General features: G+C 41.1%; 1 protein-coding gene across 1 annotated transcript in view; it reads left to right on the top strand.

Annotated features, from left to right (window-relative positions):
• Positions 1-3,594: 3,594 nt before the first annotated feature.
• Positions 3,595-24,208, top strand: part of LOC310942910 (nectin-3-like protein) — a gene marked incomplete at its 3' end in the record, with an annotated part of 51,395 nt that continues 30,781 nt past the window's right edge. The window contains exons 1-2 of the mRNA XM_083908376.1: positions 3,595-3,693; positions 22,467-22,814. Of these exons, the coding sequence (XP_083764502.1) occupies positions 3,624-3,693; positions 22,467-22,814 (418 nt within the window). The 5' untranslated portion in view covers positions 3,595-3,623. The remainder of the gene's footprint in view (positions 3,694-22,466; positions 22,815-24,208) is intronic.

Raw genomic sequence — 24,208 nt, 5'->3', positions numbered from 1 at the left:
GCCAATCACCTGACGGTCACGGAGAAAGCACATGGCTACTTAATATCCACGTACCCCGCTACTGCTTCTGCAGTGTGTCTGTGTTTGTGTGTGTGTGTGTGTGTGTGTGTGTGTGTGTGTTCACCGTTTAATGACGATGGATAAGGAATCCCAGAGGGACTGAACTGCGGCTGTACTTCTTCTAATCTGACACTTGTGTAAGTGGACTCGTTAGCATTTTAAGCTAGCGATCTTTATGCTAACGTGTTAGCAAACAACAAACAGATGGATTATTTAGCGTCAGAAAGAAAGCAGGAAATGAAATAACTGGACACAGTAGTTAGTAGTAGTGGCTAAAGTTAGCTTTTGTTGCGCTAACGTCAATTCATTATGTGTGTGTTTCTTTAGCAGCATGTTCAGCCATGTTTACATTCAGGAACGATGTGGTCATCTCTGTGTGTAATAATAGCCAATCTGCAAGCTCACAGTGTGTTGAAGTGTGTTGAACTTATAGGTCTGCTGCTATTTTCACAACTTATGTGCGACACTGCCCAACAACAGTCTCCAATACTTATTGACCTAAATAAATTTGTTAAAAGACTATACTTCTTTTTTCGACTAAAACTAGACTAAATCCTTTTTGAGTTTTCGTCGACTAAAACTAGACTAAAACCCTTTTGAGTTTTCGTCGACTAAAACTATCACATATAGAAGTGACTAAAATGTGACCAAAACTAATAAGCATTTTCGTCCAAAAGACTAAGACTAAATCTAAGATGGTTGTCAAAAACAACACTGGTGTACAGGGAAGTTCTTTTGACTCGCATTTCATGTTGGGTGGAGATCGGGCAAAGTATGGCAAAGTTAGATTCCACTTCCTGTTTCGGTTGGTTCCACTTCCTGGCGGGAGGTTGTCTTTTGCTGACATGTTCAGGGCAGGTTTGTGGTCTCACATATCTCGTATTAGGTGGATACAACAATCTCTGTTATAGCAGCATAAAGAAGTGTGAAATGTAATGTTATCTCCAGCAACCAGGGGGCACTGTTTTTTTAAATTGAATATTTTCATATAGACTTATTCAGGGTCAGACTGTGATCAATCCAAGTTAGTTTGGTTCAGATTGGAAGAGGATTTGCAAAGTTATAACAGTTTGTTTTTCTGTTGCACAGTAATTGGCATCGTCTGCCATCACCAGGGGGCGCTGTTTTAGAAATTGAATATTTTCATACAGACGTCTCCAGGGTATCAATCCAAGGAAGGACATTGGACCTTCCATCGCAAAGTTTTAAGAGTTTCGTTGTCTGTTTTTGCAAATCAGAATTTTTCCCAACTTTGGTGCCCCCTCTCTCGTACAGCATGCGACATTTGAAAAAACCTACGATAGCTTTCGATCCTCAACTGGTCCACAGTGGCCTCACCAAGTTTGAAGGTGATAGCACAAAAGTTCTACGACAAGTTAGTCCAAATATCAAATGTAATTCTGTCTGCTGTCACCAGGGTACGCTGTTTTCTAAATTTTATATTTTCATTTAGACGTCTTCAGTTTCAGATTATCATCAATCCAAGGAAGTTTGGTTCAAATCGGAACAGGATTCGCAAAGTTATGATCATAAATATACTTTGTTTTGTTCATAATTCTGTCACCACCAGTGGGCGCTGTTGTGGCTATTTCTGTTGTAGAGATGTCTGATGTGGAAATAAAGTTGGATCAAAAAGCAACTGGCTGAAGCATCGGTTTATTCTTTGCGCAAAGAGAGAGACAACAGAAGTCAACCATTCCGAGGCAAGTCTAAGGCTGAATCCCAATTCCACCCCTTTGAGGGCCAAGGGGAACTCCGACAAAGGGGTAGGGGGAAGGGGGAAGGGGGAGGGCTAAGGGGTGGAATTGGGATTCAGCCTTAGTTGGCTCTGAGGAAGATAAGAGAATTCTGCAGATATATTGTTGTGACTCTAGGGTGCGTGCGAGGTGTAGTAAAAGGTGTCAAGAGGATTCATTATGGTATTGTGTAATAAGTTTAAGTGTAAGGGAGGTGTGCATATGTGAGTGGGGTACCTGTGTGAAGGAATGTATGAAGAATGTTTGTGTGTGTGTGTGTGTGTGTGTGTGTGTGTGTGTGTGCTAAAGAGAAAATTTTATTTTTTCAGGACAGGCGCTGTTTTCGAACTTTTTTCATCGTCATCTTTAGCAACTATCGATCATGAACCACAGCAAGTTTGGTTTGGATCGGAACTTCCATCGCAAAGTCATAAGAGTTTCGTTCAAAATCAGAATGTTCACACGCAATCGTTCACCAGGTCTGATGTTGTTGCGAAAATCTGTGAGTTTAGGCGCAAGGGAAAGACCTCAAAAATGCGATTTAGTCCGCGGAATAATTATAACAATAATAAAGAATTCCTTCAGTTTCAATAGGGTTCTTGCACAGTCGTGCTCGAAACCTATTAATAACTCTTTCAGTTTTCAGCTAATAATAATGATCATCTCCATCTGTAGGTCTGGACCCAGATGTTGGGAACCACTGCTCTAGTATTTTGGTTCCTTTTTCTAACAAGGTTTTGATTGTGAGGACCAACAGATGCACAGCAATGTTATATACATTTCAAATTTGAATTTCGGTACCCATTTTAATCTCTACAGTGGCTCAGTGTGTTTCACTCTGGAAGGTTGATGGTTTTATTTCCTACTCTGCTAAATACCGATGTGTGCTTGGGCAATCAACCCCACATTGCTCCCGACGGCTGTACCAGCAGTGTGAATGGGTATGAAAGATGTGTGATGGAAAATGCACTGCGCATAGATGCATTGTATGAACGTGAGTGCATGGGTGTGAATGAGTAAATTGCAAAGCTGCTTTCTGTGGTCATCGAGATTAAAAAAAAAAAAAAAAAAAAAAAACACTACACAAATACAGACCATTGACCATTTAAAATGGTCAATGATCTTAAACACACCCCTCTCAAAGTAAGCACGCCATTTGAAATATTTCCAGCTCCAGCTGATGCAAAGCTTCAAAGTTTTCCAAAATTTTAAATTTGAATTTCAGTAACCGTTTTAACTGCTAGTTGCATATCTTATCCCCATTTAACATCCAAATCCCTACACCCGTGCACAAATGCACACCTGCCTTACAATAGTCTATTTACTGTATGTATTAATTGTTGATTATGTTGCATACTAATATTGTGTCCCTTTTTATATAGCTGCGATATATGGTCTTATATTTAATATTGTATGCTTGTATCTTTGATTGTTATATTATTATTAATATTTTTGTATTTCATCTGTAATATTTTATAATAAACATAGGTTGTAATGTTCTTTATTACAAGATTTTTTTCATTCCAGAACGTCCATTATACCTTGTATCCATATTTTTATGTTTCAGATGAATTAATCTATATGTGGGGTTACCAACAGAGATGACGTAATGTGTATACAAATGGGCCCTTCCTCCAGGGGGATGCTGTTGTAGAACCTCGACAAAGGCTCATTCAGTGCTACTGTCAGGTGTGCTCCCGGCCACCCCTCTGGCTGCGCTGCAGATGGTACGGTCCACATGCTGTTCAGAGGAGTTGTTGCTGAGGAGTTTCTCTGCACATACCGTTAAACAGTCCTAGAGCGGGAGGTATCGCTGCCTTTTCAAACATGTCACCATCTTGTCACCGCAGTCAGCACGGCACGCACGCCTACCTCCACCTCCTGTGCTGTATTTCAGGTGAGTCTCGGGTTCAGTACCGCAGTAGTATTTGTTCTCTTGTCGCCACACAGAAGTTTGGAGAGCGACGCGTGTGTCGAGCAGAAATCCCAGCGAAGACTGGTGACCAGTTTAAGCTTCAAACTGGAGGCTGTTGAAAGTTGCAAGTTAATCAACTTTATCTGATAACAAAGACAGAGCAAATGAAGCTTGTTTACAAGTTTGATGTTAAACGCCTTTGTAAAGAGGCAGCTGGTCAGCACCACCTCCGCGGGTGATGGTGCAAGCCGAGGCTGCCATAGAAACTGTGTGTGTGTATTCCCTACCTCTTTAGGACATTTTCTGGCATATATATTGATCAGTAGTCCTCGTGGAGACCAAAACCTAGTCCTAATGAAGTATAAGGTTAGGCATCAACTGGTTATGGTTAAGGTTACGGCTAGTGTGTTACCTCTGTGGGTGACACTGACCTTGTCAGGACCAGTACTCCAGTTAGTCGAGCTGCAACGATTATTCTATTAACCATACTAATTGATAACTAAATGAATTAGGGTTCAAGGACTGTGCAAGAAACCTATTGAAACTGAAGGAGTTATTATTAGGGTTCTAGCATGAGGTGCGTAGAACCCTATTGAAACTGAAGGAGTTATTAGGGTTCGAGCATGACTGTGCGAGAAACCTATTGAAACTGAAGGAATTATTAGGGTTCGAGCAGGACTGTGCAAGATCCCTATTGAAACTGAAAGAGTTATTATTATTATTAGGTGCCTGCTATGGAATGAAATATGTGCCACCAGAAACTGAATTTGAATTGTTTATATTTGAATTTGAATCACTAAACTTGAATAATTGCATTAAAAAACTGAATTTGAATCACATAATTTGAATTTGTATTGTCTAATTTGAATTATTGCATTGAAAAACTGAATCTGAATAGTATAATTTGAAATTGAATTATTCAAATTCAACACTCCATGTGTCTTTGCATTCAGTTCTCATGATTCAAATTCAGTTCTCAAAATTCAGTTTCAAATTACTGCGACATACATCCGGTTAGTTCAAGGATGAAGGAAGAGCAATCAAGCGCAGATACAGGATCTGCCGGCTTGGCGTTGTTAACAGCTGCCACGAACGGCTTCCTTAACCACTGGCTGTAGCTCTATCCTACCGGTAATTTGCGTTAGTTTGTTTACTTGACTGGGTTTGTTTATGTGCTACTGGTTCGCAGATTTTAGGCTGACAAACTCTCATCTCATCTCTTATTGCTAAGTTAACGTTAGACTACATTTACATTACCTTAGCTGAAGCAGCCGGATAGATCAGAGTTTGTCAGCCTCTCATCTGCTAACCAGTAGCACCTAAACAAGTCCAGTCAAGTAAACGTAAAGTGAAACTTACCGGTAGGATAGAGCTACAGCCAGTGGTTAATGAAGCCGTTCGTGGCAGCTCTTGTAGTTTGAAACCAAGACGAACACATATTAATTAATTTATCTGTTAACCTTTCCTGCTCTATCTCCTGATGGCACACACATGACAGGCCGTTTTTGCTGAAGAGAATTTGGCTTTATTAGCTGATTGCACAGTAACATTCAACACGCTCACTATCTGCTCCGGTCACCGTCACTGTTCATTCACCGGCACACATGTAAACAAACACCCGAGTGTTGTACTGTTTGAATGGCGGGTGGCAGTGCTAAGCTTCATTAAGGGTCGAGGGGATGCTGTGCCTATCTGCCTGACATTCAAAGTTAAAATAAATAAAACATTCATACTATAGAGACTTTTAAACTATCAGGTCAAAACGTTTACATTCGAAAAGAAAGTAACGCGTCAACAACAAATCAATCGATCACACCAAATATCTAATGACGGAGCCGTCTGAGCCAGCGGTTCGTTTCAACAGGGCAGGCCGAGATAGGGCTGCTCTGTGCCGGGCACTGCACGCAAGCGGAGCCGATCAAAGTCGCTGCCAAACTATAAATACATCACATCTTAATACACAAACCAAATTTTTGAATTCCAAATCACTAATTTCTAGCCTCAAATGATATTAAAACCGCGTTCTGGGATTTATTTCAGGTTTGTTTTCTCTGCTGCTGTGTTCTGGCAAAATCCAAAGCGATTATCCTGTATCTGCGCTCGATTGCTCTTCCTTCATCCTTGAACTAACCGGATGTATGTCGCAGTAATTTGAATCTGAATTTTGAGAACTGAATTTGAATCGTGAGAACTGAATGCAAAGACACATGGAGTGTGAATTTGAATAATTCAATTTCAAATTATACTATTCAGAATCATTTTCTCAATGCAATAATTCAAATAAGACAATACAAATTCAAATTATGTGATTCAATTTAAATTTTTTAATGCTATTATATAAGTTTAGCAATTCAAATTATGTGATTCAAATTCAGTTTTTTAATGCAATTATTCAAGTTTAGCGATTCAAATTCAAATATAAACGATTCAAATTCAGTTTCTGGTGGCACATATTTCATTCCATAGCCTGCACCGCAATGCATTTAGGCCTCAAGCATCTCTTGTAATCCTTCGTGTTTATTCTGCTTCTTTATATTCCTCTTCCTCCTGTTTTTCGCCGCGTAACTCGTCTAGCAGCTTTGAGAAAACCCTCACACAAGTTATATCAAAACTTTTGATCGGGAATGATGTGCTATGACTTTTATAAGGGTTTTGCGCAACCATGGCGACAAAAATCGCGAAAAACCCTTAACCCTGTAAGACCCACGATTGTTAAATTACGTTACCTTTAGCCATCCCTAAAGACAATCTGTTATATTTTATCTGGTGTTTTACCAAATGTACATAGTCACTGGGTCTTATTGTTCAGTCTCACAATGCTAGTGGATATTACATCCCGCTAATGTCCCGCTTTATGAGCATGAACACAGACAACCTCTCAAGATTTCCTCCGAACAAAATCTCTTTGTTTCATTGGACTGGATTCATCAGATTCAAGTAAGTAAAATGTATTTTAATTTTTTGGTTGTTGTTAGACTGTGTAGAGCATGAACATATTTAGTTATTGTGTAAAAGATGCATCAAATTTCATTTAGAGCATGTTACATATTTGTTGTAATTTTACAACACTGGATCTTGGTGGTAGTCAAAATAGCAGGCTTGTTGCAGTGGGCACAAACAGGTTGTATTCCCTCCACAACATCACTGCCTGAAACAGAGGATTTTCTTTATACATGAAGTGTATACATTACATATATTATACCCTTGTGTTGTGTTCTGGTCAAATTTGACTGATTTAAAAGTTTTATGCCTAAAAAATATCAGGGTTTCCCCCAGTTTATTATAAGCCTGGCGGCCCACATGCTCCCCCATGTAATAAGTGCAGCGCACACTTGTCCAGGTGCCGATTGAAACCCAAGTCACACTATCAAGTGCGTCATTAAAACGGTTACATCGTTCTTGTCAATAAAGATGTTATATTTAGGGATGCACCGATAATTTGGCGTTTGAAACGCAGCTACAACACGGTGGAACAGCACCTGTTAAACGCTGGAAAGTCTCTGTGCAAAAACGAAACTTGGCTGCGTGCGGCGCAGATTATGAACTCCCCGCGATATTCACTTCACACCAGAGAACATTCTCTCTCTTTGAGCAGTTAACTAAAGACATCAGCTCATCTGATCTGTTATTCCCTTAATTGCAATGTTAATGCGTTTTCTTTCACAATGATTAAGACCACGGAGTGAAAACGATGAACCGTGCGCTCTGCGGTTTTACTCAGGTCTACTCAGATCACCTGCACTTCATCGCGACTGTACGCCATCCTCGTCATTAAGATAATTATTTTTATGTGGGGATAAAACACGTAGAAAAATGATCCAGTCTGCTTTAGATATGAAATGATCGCTTGGAGACGCAGAAGTGCAGAGGAGCGACAAACTGCGCAGGAGAGGGAGAAGAGAACAGCGCAGGGGCGGTGCGCAGAAATAAAAGGGCCGTTTGTCTGCCCCAGAGGAGGCAAATGAGGGGGCACTACCATTTTTTTATTTATGTTGATTTATTTTACTCTTAAATGTAACCATTGCATGGCTTGTTTTAAGATTCACTGGCCGATTACTTACTACTAATTACTACGATTACTACTAATTAATATTTAACTTAACTGAAAAAAAATTATATTATTTATTTAATTTCAAGAGTGTTTTTTTGTAAGACTAAAATGTTTTTTTTCTACAAAAACGCTGTGGGCCGCCAGTGGGCCCGAGAGGTACCATCGGGCTTAGCAGGTTTTCTGGGGAAAACCCTGAAAATATATATATAGTTCATTTGATCAGACTGCGCTAAAATCCCATGTCTTTGTCCACAAAGAGGATATGAACAGACAATTCAGTTCTGGGAAAGGTGTAAATGTTCCTGAATGTGGGGTTTGGATGTAAGTGGGAGTATGCATGTTTTTCTTTTGGTATAAGTAGAGACCATAGGCTAAGACTATTACATTTATATTTAGGGCATTTAGCAGATGCTGTAATCCAAAGCGACTTACAATCAACAGAGCGTATTGTCTGCCTTGAAAGCATTTCTTCCCAGAGGACTTGGTCCACCACCCTATCTATTCTTTCAGATTATGTGCTACAATATAAAAAACATATTTATACATGTTAATTCATTGCTTTTTTTTCCAGAATGCCACCAGCAAGGTGAGAGCCGTGATACAGTGTGCAAGATGTGATTGATATCATCCAAACTACAGAGAGAGAGTGAAGTTGAGATGGAACTCGATGACACTGATGAGAGTGATGAAGACTCAGATGAAGATGTCTGTCAACAAGTGGACAAAGAAAACCACCCATGGACTGTCCAGCTGATAATTACGTGGACATTGAGCCAAAAACAAACAAACGCACAATGCACCGTGATCGGTGTCGCTGGCCGAAAAAATATTTCATCAGTCGCAACACTGATTTTCTCGTCTGGATATCATCTTCAGGCAAAGAGAGCCCAGCAACACAGACCGTGACATCAGGAAGCCTCTGAATGCTCAGAAGAGACCATCCAAGAGATGTGCACACCTGCCATTGGATGTACGCAAGGTCATGAAGACAGGGAGAGGATGCAGCAATAAAGGATTCACCAACACACAATGCAGCAAGTGTAATGTTCGCCTTGCTTTTCAGAAGACAAGAACTGTTTTTAGGACTCGCTAACAATGAAAGTCTGTCATGAAAAGAAAAAGGAATAAGATTAATTTTTAATAAATAATTTCATAAAAATAAGACTAATGTGTGATTATTTTTAAATGTTATATACATGTATGGAGCTAAGTAAGCAATCAACCCTGCAAATGAACCCTTAGCTGTTCTGAATTGTTGTTCAGACAAAGTGAGTACAAAGACAGAAATTCTGCTACCACCAAAGCCCAACATGGCAAAATTTCTCTAAAAACGTACATAAACACTTTTTGTCTTTTCAAAAAACTCTTTGATTTCTGCATCAAAGGCCTCCTGCAACAACATTTGAAAGGTCGAACATTTTTTTTTTTTTAGGTTTTTCTTAATTTGGGTCCTACAGGGTTAACGAGTTCCACATAGACATGAATGGGAAACGGACGGAAAAAGTGGAAAAACCAAGCCCGCTTTGGAGCCTCACAATGTCGTCATACTTTGACGTAGAAACGTGATTCAAACTTTAAACGGGTCACAAGACGGGACTTTTATCACCCAAGTCGAGGATAAGATACATATTACGGTTTTACACAAATCGCAGTTTAAGTTTCGTAATTTTTTTAAGTTTGTAAATTTTATAATGGGTGTGTATTGCGTGCGTGGGTGGTAGTTAAAGTGGCACACTCTAGTGAGAAGCAGAAAATGAATCACAAAAATCTCCAAACAAACTCCTCTCCTGCGCACAAGTTTAACAACTTAAACAGAAAAAATATGCAAAGTTATAAATTTAATTTTTTCATTTGTGGATCTCAAATCAAGAAATACGCGTGGAACAAATTTAACTCCGTATTACTCGAGTCAATTATCACCCGTTTCTCACAAAATTAGATGTGGACGCTGCTGAAAGCCTTGTGACGCTCACAATCCAGATATTTTAGGTCTATCATATACCGTTCATGAAATATGACAACTTTAAAAGGTGCTGTTTTCTCTGACTCTCAGAGGTTTTCAACAGAAACGCAGGTGTGTGTGTAAAGGGAGAGGGAGGGGAAGGGGGGAGCGGGGGCTTGTCAGTCTCTCTGTATATAATTGTACTTCTCCACCAAAAAGTTTGATGCTCAACTCCTCCCACAGTTTTGAGAAAACCCCCACACATCCTATATCAAAAATTCCAAAAAACTAAGAATATTTTCCACATACACATACATGTGAAATGGTCGATAACATGATCAGACCCCAGTCCACTTAAGAACCTTGCAGTGTCGCCATACTTTAAGGGATATTTCACCGTTAAGAAGATGGATGTCTATTAAAACTAGGTCATCTATGTAGTATAAATGTGAAATAATATTTGAAGCAAGTGCCTTCTTGGCTGAGAAAGGCAGAAAAATGTATTTATCGCTCATGTACACGAATGACAACAACTCCCAGAATGCACAGCGCTCGCTTCCTGCGAGAGTTCGCACTTCCGTCATTGTCGCTCCGAGAGAAACAGACGCTTCCATGAGCTGACAGCGTGACACAAAGACACAAATCCCCGAGGGGAAAAGCCTTAGTTGGCGGATACATTACGGACCTGCAGGTTACACAGGATTGTTCTCTATTGTGCTAAATTATACTGGGACATGCAGTAAAAACAAGGAAAGCACAAGCAATAAGTTCCCATTATTTGCTGGTCAGAGATTCAGAGCAGTGATGAAGCTTGAAAGCTAAGCTATGCTAAGCTTGTTTGGAGTATTGTAGAATACATCGAAGACAACATGGAAACTAGCGGGGTTCACAGTCTACATTTCCAGCAGGAAGACGTCACTGAGAGGTAAGTCTGACGATAATATGCCACTCTATTTCTGCTCATAGTATACGATGTGATTTAGTTGTCGGCAGTGAAGCGACAACGTTGTAAAAGTAACGTTTGATAGACTATTACACACACGTTATATATAGGGCTGTAAAGTCAAAGTCGACTGGTCGACTAATTGGTGGACACGCTCTGGCTCGACCAAAATTGTGATTGGTCGACTAATTATTATTATTTTTTTTTTATTGTGAATTTCTTTAGGAGGAAAGTACCACATGCTAATAGGGGAGTTTTACAGCACCCGTGCTTCACAGGTAACAGCCTGTCTTCAAAGAACATCCCCCTTGTTTTCAAATATTTTGGTTTAGTCCAGCCCAGTGGGTTGACAGATAAGCTTTGCCATTAATTAGGCGTGAGTTTTGAGCTTTTCATTTGAGGCTACAGTCAGTCTTCCTGTCACATCCATGTCAAAGACATCAGCAGTGTGGCAGCATTTTTCAAAAGTAGATGACGGTAAAAAAGTGGAATAAAAACTTTGCAAGCAACAGTTTGCTTTTCACAGCTCTACTACAAACATGACATATCATTTAAAAACGCTAAGCTAATGTTGGTCCGTCCGTTTTGAGTATGAACATATCAGAATTATTAACATATTTCAATGTTTTAGTCTAATAATCATTTATTGGTTTTATAACTGCAGACACACCTGCCCGCAACAGCCTCCCTCGGTCTATTTGTGTCTCAGCCGCGAAGCTGCGCTGTGCTGTTCAGTCTCGCTCTGTATTCCTCAACAGTTATTGTGCTGATATTACTAGTTATTTTCGGATATCACGGATAGATTTGGCTCCTAGTTTATTTTAATTTGTACTATTGAATATGATGGTAAAACATTTTCCTTTGTGAATAATAAATTCACATTCACCCCCTGCATGCATTTGTACACTTGTGTAAAGTAAAGACTTGTGGAAGGAAGCTGAATAGTTACTAATTTTGTTATACTACTATACTAGACAAGTTAGAGTTACACAATAAAAATTATGCAGTTGTCATCAGTAAACAAAGTAGCTCTAATTCTGAAGTGTTTATCAACCCTTTTCTGCAAATTAAATCACTTTTCATCTAATAATACTGTAATGGAGGAACACTAAGGGCTAGAAAATAAATCACAACATATATGAATTTATATTTTTAATATTAATAGTCATAAAAAGAAAAATCAGACTTATTATAAACAGTCTTCATAGAGACAGTACTTTTTTTCATGAGCTGCATGTGTTCTTCTGAACAACAGGTAGGCAAAACAAGACTATCGTCTTTCCCCAGTCTGTGGATCCACTCCACAGTGACGGTAAGCTGTTCGGTGATATTACTGTCTGTAAAACAATGATTGTAACGTTAGCGAATCGAAGCATCTGTTCTTACATGTAAATGAACTGTAAATATGCTAAAGTTAGCTCAGCTGGCGTTACATATAAACATGGATGACACGTTTTGCGTCATTTGACGCGTTGATAGGGTCTGCTTGGAAACTGGAGAAGGGATTTTTTACAGCTCAGTGAAAAACTGAGGGAGAGAAGCACATTTAAAAAAAAATAAATAATAATACTGCTTTTCTAGCAACACAAAGCCACTTGCAAATCAGTGAAGTATTCCTTTTAACGTAGAGACCTCAAAATTTATATGTGAGACCAGAGACCCGTCACGAAAAGGTGACCTCACTTCAGGAAATGCAGGGTTTTAAAGATTTTGGAAATAACTTTTACAGATATCATCGTATCACACTCAAAATTAAATGACTGACAGCGCTCAAAACACATGGTAGATGATGCATGTACAATATAGACCCGTCCTGAACATGTTTTTATGAAACTATTGTATTTCGAAAACCGCGCCCCCTGGTAACAGCAGACAGAATTACATTTACAGTTTTTCATGCTGCTCTAACAGGGATTGCGGTATCCACCTGAAACTTATTATGTGAGACTAGAGACCCGTCCTGAACATGTCTATATGAAAATATTCAATTTGAAAACAGTGCCCCCTGGTGACAGCAGATAGTATTACATTTACAGTTTTTAATGCTGCTCTAACAGGGATTGCTGTATCTACCTGAAACTTAATATGTAAGACCAGAGACCCGTCCTGAACATGGCTTTATGAAAATATTGTATTCCGTAAACGGCGCCCCCTGGTAGGTATGGGACTTTTTTGTCGACAAATCGATCGACACGTGCGCACCTCCACAAAAAAAGTCGAAGTGTCACAAACAAGTAAAGTTCACGACCATGGAGGTTGAGGAAGCTGTGCACGAGAAGATGATCCTGCTGTCCAGACTCCCTGCGCTCTGCGCATGATGGTGCGCGCGTCACTGGCTCGTTCTCTCGAGTGGCTGTGCGTGTGTGTATAGTCCGTGCAGTGCGAACGAGGTTGCGCTTAAGTTTAGGACGGGAGTGGGGGACATAACACGAGCTCTACACAAATGAAGACGGCATCTCACCCAGTCAGGATCACTGTACTTCACTCTGGTGGACACCTAACGAGCGTAGGTTCAAAAACCTGAGCCGTCTGGCGAGTGGCGACACACGCGTTCCAGCGGAGAGTCCGCTTCTTTTCCTTTTTTTTTGCCCCTCATTTTTATTATCGCTTTTCTGATGGTCAATAATGGACATTACAGCCATGTTTTTGAGCCTAAAATGAAGTAGTACATTGTAGAATAGTTTACACCCCCGCACTGCTGCTGTTAAAAAAAAAAATAAATAAAAAAATAAAAAGTTGACGTAAAATTCGACACGTGGACCTCGACAATCGACTATAAAAATGTGTGAAATTCCCATCCCTACCCCCTGGTAACAGCAGACAGAATTACATTTACAGTTTTTCATGCAGCTCTAACAGGGATTGCAGTATCCACCTGAAACTTAATATGTGAGACTAGAGACCCGTCCTGTACATGTCTATATGAAAATATTCAATTTGAAAACAACGTCCCCTGGTAACAGCTGACAGAATTACATTTACATTTTTTCAAGCTGCTCTAACTGGGATTGCTGTATCCAGCTGAAACTTAATATGTAAGACTAGAGACCCGTCCTGTACATGTCTATATGAAAATATTTCATTTGAAAACGGCGCCCCCTGGTGACAGCAGACAATATTGCATTTACAGGTTTTCATGCTGCTCTAACAGAGATTGCTGTATCCACCTGAAACTTAATATGTGAGACTGGAGACTAGTTCTGAACATGTCTGTTAAAGATGACCTCCGTACAGGAAGTGGAACGCCCAAAACAGGAATTCAGGAAGTAAAGTCCAACAAGAAAATTGACATGTGAGGCAAGTGAACTTCCCTGACATGCCTTTCACCCACAGAAAGTCGGCCATTTTAAACAGGAAGTGCCCTCTAACTTTGCTGTACATTGGCCGATAACCACAAAACTTAATATCTGAGACCAGTAGGGCTGTAATCAACCAAAGAAAGTCTTGATCGACTAAAGCCCTGAAATTTCGACCAAAAATCGACTAATTGACGGGGGGTACTTTGTGGGTGTGGCTCTTTTTACTTTTTTGGCTCTTTTATTTTGAAAAGACCCGCACCCGCAAAGTACCTGTGCGACTGCGGCTCTTAATTTGAAAAGACCTGCAGCCACGGCTGGAGTTCAGCAGAGACTGACGGCTCTGACAGCGTTTTGCATTACGTTCATCTGCGCAATACCATAGCCCGTGATATCCGAAAATAACTAGTAATATCAGCACAAAAACTGTTGAGGAACACAGAGCGAGACTGAACATAGGAGCGCAGCTTCGCAGCTGAGACACAAATAGACTGCGGGACGCTGCCGCTGTTACGAGCGGATGCACCTGCAGTTATAAAACCATTAACGATTATTAGACTAAAACATTGAAATATGCTAATAATTCAAATATATTCATACTCAAAACGGAGCAACCTTAGCTTAGCGTTTTTCAATGATATGTCATGTTTGTAGTAGGGCTGTGAAAAGCAAACTGTTGCTTGCAAAGTTTTTATTCCACTTTTTTACCGTCATCTACTTTTGAAAAATGCTGCCACACTGCTGATGTCTTTGACATGGATGTGACAGGAGGACTGACTGTAGCCTAAAATGAAAAGCTCAAAATTTACGTCTAATTAATGGCAAAGCTAATCTGTCTCTCGCTCAGCCACAGAGCCACAACAACCCACTGGGCTGGACAAAACCAAAATAATGGAAAACAAGGGGGGTGTTCTCTGAAGACAGGCTGTTACCTGTGAAGCTCGGCTGCTGTAAAACTCACCTATAAGCATGTGGTACTTTCCTCCTAAAGAAATTCACAATAAAAAAAAATAAAAATAAAACATTTAGTTGACCAATCACAATTTTGGTCGAGCCAGAGCTTGTCGACCAATTAGTCGACCAGTCAACTTTGACTTTACAGCCCTAGAGACCAGGGACCTGTCCTGAACATGTCTGCCAACAATGACCTCCCTCCAGAAAGTGGAACACCCATAACGGGAAGTAAAGCCTAACATTGTCCGATCTTTCCAAAACTTGACAAGTGAGATAAGTAAACTTCCCTGAACACGTTTACAGACACGCCTTTGACCAACAGGAAGTCAGCCATTTTAGGCTGTGCCCTCTGACTTTGCCGTACGTCGCAAGATCCCCTCAAAACTAGGAACCCGCTCTGATGCGTTCATTGCACACGTTGCGATGGCTCCACAGCACGACATGTGCGGGGACGCCGCTGAAAATGACTAGTACTGAAAATAACTAGCGCCACGTGCGGTGAATGAACGCGTGCATCAGCTCGAACCTGTTCAGATCCGCTTGCGGTACTAGTTAGGGTTCGAACACGACCGTGCAATAAACCTCTTGAAACTGGAGGGATTATTATTAGGGTTCGAGCACGACTGTGCAATTGATTGAAACTGAAAGAGTTATTATTATTATTTTTCCCACGAGGAATGCGCGTTTTTGAAGGCCTGAACGTATCCCAAAACTCACAGTTTTTTTGCGACAGCATCAGACCTGGTGTGAATCGGCGAATAAAAGTGGTTCGGGAATTTGCGTTAAAAAATGTTAGTGGGCTTACATGAACGAAACTTGGTACACATGTTCATTAGGTTGTCCTGTAAATAAAAGTTCTGACATGTCCTGTGAATCTTACAGGAAGGCAGCCATTTTGGATTGAAGGCGTTTTTTTTGTCCTAAATTTTTTGAGCGATCACATTCAACCTTGGTGAGATCACTGTGGACCAGTTGAGGGACAAAATGAGTTGGAAGGTTTTTTTAAAAAATATCGAATGGCGCACGAGATACGGGGTGACAAAGTTGCCACCATTTTCGAATGAACGTGAATACTGAGGCGTTTTTGGCGAATTTGCACCAATGCTACAAAATCTATCTAGTCCTACAGATTTGAGCAATCGATTGCTGTGGACCAGTTGAGTAGCGGAATAATCTGGAAGGTTTATTGAAATATAGCATGGTGCAGGTGATACGGGGCACCAAAGTTGGCGAAAATTCAGATTTTTTGCAACACAACGAAACTCTTATAACTTTGCGATGGAAGGTCGAGTCGGAAGCAAACGTGATTATTGATGATGGCCCATTGCTGAAGACGCCTATGCAAAAACTGTCCAGTTTCAAAACATCGCCCCTTGGTGGTGACAGAAAATATACAAAAAAAAGTTTTTTGTACGATTTCAGGAATAACTTATACAGAGATTATCGTATCCAACTCAAAATCAGTGAAACCACTCAAAACGCATGGTAGATGATGCGTGTTGAATATGATAGCCCCTTGTTTAACGGTGTTGCCACATTCACGGTGCAAAGTGGGATTTTTGCAACAAAAAACTGTTATAACTTTGCGAATCCTCTTCCGATCTAAACCAAACTTCCTTGGATTGATGATACTCCAGCCCTGAAGACATCTATATGGACATATTTGATTTTGGAAACAAGGCCCCCTGGTGACAGCAGACAGAATCACATTTGGTATTTGAACAAACTTGTCCTAGAGCTTTTGTGCTATCAACTTCAAACTTAGTGAGGTCAATGTGGACCAGTTGAGGACCAAAAGTTATTGAAGTTTTTTTTAAATGTTCCATGGCGTACGAGATAGGGTCCACCAAAGTTGGCAAACAGTGTCTGTATGAAAACACTTCTTTATGCTGCTATAACAGAGATTGTTGTATCCTCCTAATACGTGATATGTATGACCCGCTCTGACCATGTCAGCAAAACAAGCCCTCTTGACAGGAAGTGGAACTGCAGAAACAGGAAGTAAAATGTAACTTCAACGTACATTGACCGATCTGCACGGAACTTGATATATGAGACCAGGAACCTATCCTGGACATGTCTGCTAAAGCTAAACTCCTAACAGGAAGAATAACGCCCAAAACAGGAAGTAGAATGTAACTTTGCCGTACATTGCCCGATCTCCACAAAATATGATATGAGAGTCAAGGGAACTTCCCTGAACATGTTAATGGCCACACCATTGAGCCAACAGGAAGTCAATCATTTTAAACAGGAAGTTCCCTCTAACTTTACTGTACATTGATTGATCTGCACGGAACTTGATATGTGAGACCAGGGACCTATCCTGAACATGCAGAAGATGACCTCCCAACAGAAAGTGTAACCCACTTAACAGGAAGTAAAACATTACTTTGCCTCCACAGCCCAACATCCGCATGGACAGCGCTGATAATAACTACTACCGCCACTGATAGTAGTTAGTGAATATAGAGAGACGAGCTCAGGGCTCAAGTGTCAAGCCGGGCACACATCTACTCGCGTGCTTCAAGCACGAACCCGTTAATACCGCTTTCGGTGCTCGTTCACTGATGTTATGTAACACATTTTTGTATTAGAAGTAAATTATTTAAGTTTCACATTGCTCTCTGTCGGAGACAAAACTTTTGTCTTGCCAAAATCGGACCTTTCTGTGTTCACTAAATTATGAACATTTCTTCAGTGAAGTACATTTATTTTAGTATATTAAACATCATTTGGGAGGGTTTTAGCTTTCATATGAGAAATTTCAAAAACCAATGGATTAATTAAAAGTCAGGTTATAAGCTTTTGTTTCTACGAAATGGATATGTGACAAGACTTTTGCGAGGGACTGTATAGTCTTCCTCAACTTCCTCAAAGGAACTCACCACGTGCCACAGATGTGCATTGACTGCAACACCCGGATGAGGTAAATGGTTATGGCTTCTCAGAGGAAGCTGAAGGGAGAAGGGAAGTACACTAAGGCCCTAGAGAAAGAGGAATCAAAGAAGAAAATCGAGGGTCTGATCCACCGGTACCTGGCAGAGGCGCTGGAAACTCGGAAGAGGATGCAGCACCTGCCTGGATGGCCACCGTCGGATACTTACTCTAGTTCCCCCTCAGCTGGCAAGGCTGTGTAAGTCATTCTCACTGCTCAAAAGGGGGAACCTACTTCAGTTGCCGAGACTGAAAGGGAGAAGGGAAGTACACTAAGGCCATAGAGAAAGAGGAACCAAAGAAGGAAATGAAGGGTCTGATCCACCGGTACCTGGCAGAGGCACTGGAAACTTGGAAGAGGATGCAGCACCTGCCTGGATGGCCACCATCGGATCCTTACTCTAGTTCTCCCTCAGCCTGGCAAGGCTATGTAAGTCATTCTCACTGCGCAATAGGGGTGGGAATCTCTTGGCACCTCACGATTCGATTCGATTACGATTCAGAGGCCAACGATTTGATTCTAAACTGATTATCGATGCATCTCGATGCAACGATAAACATAAATACAAAAGTGGTAGTGCTCCCTCATCTGCCTCATGTGGTGCAGACAAACGGCCCTTTTATTTCTGCGCACCGCCCCTGCGCTGTTCTCTTCTCCCTCTCCTGCGCAGTTCGTCGCTCCTCTGTGTCTCCAACCGCTCATTTCATATCTATGTGGGGTGTTTTATCCCCACATAAAAATAATGATCTTTATGACGCGGATGGAGTACAGTCGCGATGAAGTGCAGGTGATCTGAGTGAAACGTGGTGCCAGACTCTGAAGAGCAGAGTGCACTTTTCATAGTTTTCACTCTGTGGTCTTAATCTTTGTGAAAGAAGACACTTTAACGCTGTAATTAAAGGGATACTTCACTGATTTGCATGTGGCTTTGTGTTGCTAGAATAGGGGTAGTATATTTTAGAAAATGTGTTTCCCTCCCGCAGTTTTTCACTGAGTTGTAATAAATCCGTTTACCTTTTCCAATAGAGCCCCTACACACGTGACAAACCGCGTCAGATGATGCAAAACGCGAGCTGCACGCACTTCGGCCTGGCACTGGCCGGATCTGGAACATCTCGGACGGACGGGCAACGGGGGTAGCGGGCGCCGGCCCGGTGGATGAAGGAAACGGGATAAACAGCCGCCTCCGTATAAAGTATTTTAGAGTATTTTGTTTTATAGATATTTTTACCACCATATTTATCCATGTTTATATGTAATGCCAGCTGAGCTAACGTTAGCATATTTACAGTTCATTTACATGTAAGAACAGCTACTTCGATTCGCTAACGCTATATTTATTGTTTTACAGACAGTCATATCACCTAACACCTTTCCGTCACTTCGTGAAGTGGATCCACAGACTGGGGAAAGACGATCGTCCTGTTTTACCTGCCTGTGTTGTTCAGAAGAACATACGCAGCTCATGAAAACATTACTGTGACTATGAAGACTGTTGATAATAAGTCTTTTTATGACTATTAATATTAAAAATGTAAATGTAATGTTGTGGTTTATTTTCTAGCCCTTAGTGTTCCTCCATTACAGTATTATTTGATGAAAAGTGATTTAATTTGGAGAAAGGGTTGATAAACACTTCAGAATTAGAGCTACTTTGTTTACTGATGACAACTACATCATTTTTATTGCGTAAATCTAACTTGTCTAGTATAATAATATAACAAAATCAGTAAATATTCAGCTTCCTTCCACAAATATTTACTTTACACAAGTGTACAAATGCATGCAGGGTGTGAAGGTGAAAAAATAACTTTATTATTCACAAAGGAAAATGTTTTACCATCATATTCAAGAGTACAAATTAAAATAAAAAAGGAGCCAAATCTAAAAGCATGTCTAACACAATATGCAAACAAAAAATAAATAATGAAACATGAAGAGCGGTGTCAGAATCTGATGTGGGACAGCTGGAGTCACAGTGGTGAAGAGGAGCAGAGCTGGATGCTGTGAAGAGTTTCTCCCAGACTTGATTAATCCATGCTTCAACTGTAAAGGACAATGAATACAATCACACATAAAATATGAACGAAGATTTTACTTTTTTTCAGGAAAACAAACCTTTCAGCTAAATATACCAACTGGGTGAGCTGTGGACATTATACTGTTGACGTTTACAAAGTTGTTGCTTCACTGCCGACAACTATATCACATCGAATACTATGAGCAGAAATAGAGTGGCATATTATCGCTGGTCTTACCTCTCAGTTACGTCTTCCTGCTGGAACTGTAGACTGTGAACCCCGCTAGCTTCCAGGTTTTTTTTCCGATTTCTTCACTCCAAAGAAGCTTAGCATAGCTTAGCTTTCAAGCTTCAGCACCGCTCTGAATCTCTGACCGGCAAATAATGGGAACTTACTGCTTGTCCTTTCCTTGTTTTTACTGCACGTCCCGGTATAATTTAGCACAATAGAGAACAATCCTGTTTAACCTGCAGGTTCGTTATGTATCCGCCAACTATGGCTTTTTCCCTCGGGGATTTGTGTCCGTGTGTCACGCTGTCAGCTCATGGACGCGTCTGTGTCTCTCAGGAGCAACAATGGCGGTGTGTGAAATCTCGCAGGAAGCGAGCACTGTGCATTCTGGGAGTTATAAATTTTTCTGCTTTTCTCAGCCAAGAAGGCACTTGCTTCAAATATTATTTCACATTTATACTACATAGATGACCTAGTTTTAATAGATATCCATCTTCTCAACGGTGAAATATCCCTTTAAGGGAATAACAGATGCATCAGATGAGCTGACGTCTTTAGTTTACTGAGAGAAGAATGAGAGAGAGAATGTTCTCTGGTGCGAAGTGAATGTAGCGGGGAGTTCATAATCTGTGCGCACGCAGCCAAGTTTTGTTTTTGCGCAGAGACTTTCCAGCATTTAACAGGTGCTGTTCCACCGTGTTGTAGCTGTGTTTCGACCGCCGAGTTATCGCTGCATCCCAAAATATAATATCTTTATTGACGAGAACGATGTAACTGTAATAATGACGCACTTGATATTGTGACTTGGGTTTTAATCGGCACCTGGACAAGCGTGCGCTGCGCGGATTACGTGCGCTCTTGTTCCCAGGTATAGAAAAAGCCGAGGTGTATAAAAAAATCTGGCTAGACTCCTGGTCTAGCCACTATTTACTAAATCCCCCCAAAACACCTGAATTTCCCTCCTTCCTTCCTCACTATCTCTATTGTTTTGTTTCATTATTCATTTAGTACCATCATCCATCTTTGGTGCACTGTCTACCTGTTTCCTGTGCTACGCCTAGAACTCATCTAGGGATGCGTTTAAGTAACAGACAAGAACGATTGTATGGTTGTATTGGATGTTTTGTTGTAATTAGCACCAATTCATCTGCCAAGACGCCCTCAGACTAGCCCAGACACACTCCTCTTGCTAGAGTCACACTATGAACTGTACCTCTGCTAACCATTGACTGTATTTTTACTGTTCCCCTCGGGGACTCCATTGACTTTCTCTCCTTCCCAGGACAGGAAGCTTTTCCGACCAACAGTCACATGAGCGCAAGGCCCTTCATTTGTTCTGAACCCTGTGGCCTGCACCTCAGCCTTCAGAACAAAGTCTGCGATGTTTGCAGCCAAGTTTCATTTTGCGCAAAGAGACGTGTACAGTGTACATGCATCTTGTTGGAATCATTTTATTGGTGTTCCAAACTGATCTTGGACAGACTCTAACCCTGGATTTCCACTGGACGCGGAACAGCAGCGGCGCGGTCGCCGTTGCAAATCGATTCCATTCTAATCAATGAGAGCATTTCCATCAGACGCGCTGCGAAAAGCGTCTCAGCAGCGTCCCAGAAGCGGCTCGCCACGCCGCAGCGATATCCATAGGTAGCAGTTTTATTTCTGCCGTTGCCGCTGCTGTACCTCGGCAGCTGTGGCCTAGTGGTTAGGGCTTCAAGCTTGCGACAGCAAGGTAGAGAATCTAGGGAATCTTAATCTTAATCTTAAATTCCAACAGAGCAGTTCGCACCAGACAGGAAAAGCGACACAGAATCAAAATAAAAATTTTCGCCCCCCTTTCAAAATAAAACACAATAAGGTGGTCATACAGCCTGTCACAACTTCACATCAATATTACGTCGTGACCGGTGCTGGCAGGTCAACAGTCAATTAATCAGAGCGTCTCGGAGAGTCATAATGTACAACAAGAGACTGATTGATGAAGTGGAGAAACATAAAATAATTTATGACACCAGATCAACAGTGCTTCCACGTCGGAGAATGAAAAGAAGCTGTGTTGTTGTTGTTTCCTTTATACACACAGTCTATCGCTGGATCTCGCGAACTCGTAAACACTTTTTTCTCTGTGTGTCTTCTCTCACTGTAACAGCCAGTTTGATACGACTGGAACACGGCCCCAGAGTGACGTCACTCCCAGTTCTGACTTTTATTGTGAATGCAAGGCAACACAAGAATTATTTGTTCTGGCAACACAAGATGAGGATTATACTTCACTTGAACTGAGCATAGCATTTTAAAGATGTTTTGATTATAAAGGTTGTTTAATTAATTAGTTAATGAACATGATTGCATGTGGATTCTTGTTTTTGTGTCTGTGTGCAGGTGTGTGGAGCAGTCAGGTGATGGTACCACAGAGGGTGAGCGCTGTGCTGGGGAAGAATGTGACATTGGAGTGTAGGGTACAGGTAGGAACAAACCTTACACTCACTCAGAGTTCCTGGGAGCGTCGTCTACCATCAGGTTCTGTCACAGTGGCTGTGTACAACCCACGATATGGCATCTCCATCCCTCCAGAGTTTAGCCAACGCTTGTATTTTCGTTCACCTTCATCTCATGATGCCACCATTGTACTGGAAAATGTTGGCTTTTCTGATGTCGGGATCTATTCCTGTAAAGTTGCTACATTTCCTCTGGGCAACACTCAAGCTTCCACTACTGTCAATGTGCTTGGTAAGTGTATTACAGTATTCAGTTACAGTCAAGAAAATAATGCAGTCACTTTTAATATATGTAATAAGAGAGAACAGGCTGAGAAATCAGTGATTTAGTTTGTGTCTAGTATAGAGCTCAGGGAGCTGACATCACACAACCAAGATAACTTCCTCTGGCAGGAAGCAACACTCTTCATCTCTATAAACGTATATGTATAGTTACATAAATCTGACATTTTTTTTCTTCGCCAGCAGTTTTCAGTGATGATGGTGGATAGATGTTGTACCAAAAAGTCAGTGACAGGCGAATGGGAGGGCATACAGATCCAGAGAGAAGGATCTATCTATGCATGTATGCATTTACTTTTTTACTTGATTACTTTCAAGGATCAGTCTTGTACAGCCAGGGGGAGTATTTTCCCTCTGATAGCCAAGCTGGGTCATTCTGTGGTGACTGGACTTTTTCTACTTGTCAGGGGCAGGGCGTACAGCACTTGGACTCTTTTTTGCACCTGGACCCAGAGCAGGAGAGCAAGTGTTTAAAATATGCTGATATGTCTGCTTTTCAGGTGGTTGATGCAAATTTTTTTCTCATGTGCGCTCTCTGGGCTCCCTGATTTACTAAAGCTTTGCGCGTGGATTGCACACGCAGATCTGCGTTGATGCTGATCTACAAACAAGGCGCAACGAGGAGTGCGTCCCTCAGATGGGCAAAATAGCACTCGCAACCCATTTAGCGTTCTTGCCTTAATGCATATGCAATATGGGGCGTTTACACGCTATTTTGCGTGTGATGGGAGGAGAAAATGTAAATATGTTATTTTAGCACGTACAAAGTGATTTAGTGATTTCACGTTTGAAAAGGCAGGTCTTAACTGGCACAGCAGTGCGCACACATGGCTGCGGTTATTTATAGTTATATTATATTTGTAAATCAGGAAATTATGCTTTTTCAGAGCATGTTCAACTACGCGTTCACAGATGACGCACATTAATTTCTTATTTGGTATATCTGAATAAATTAAATATAGATATCCAGAGGAGAAATGTGTGTTTGTATGGGCTTACCTTGGTCTGCAGTTTGTGGTTCAAGGAGGGGTCGTACCTATGTTCCCCGGTTAAGACCGGAGGAAGGGGAACCCCGCTTTACCTTAACGGGTCCAGCTCTAACCTGGTCTACTCTCGGTGCACAGCGAAGCGCAGGTGCCACAGTGCGCACACGTCACCAAAACCTCACAGGCAGGTTATCCTAACCCTAACCCTTCCAGTTCCAGGCACATTTAAATGCAATAAATAATCACAACAATCACTATTTAATGTTACTATCTGAATCAGCTATAGATATGTCATCTATAGCGATTGTCCCGTCGCCTCTGACGTCAGATCAAAGGCTGTTGGCACGTGTAATGGAAA

This window comes from Microchirus variegatus (assembly GCF_963457635.1).
Source record: "Microchirus variegatus genome assembly, chromosome: 22".
NCBI lineage: Eukaryota > Metazoa > Chordata > Actinopteri > Pleuronectiformes > Soleidae > Microchirus > Microchirus variegatus.
Note: the sequence above shows the minus strand (reverse complement) of the source record. Positions and strands in the feature narration are given on the sequence as shown.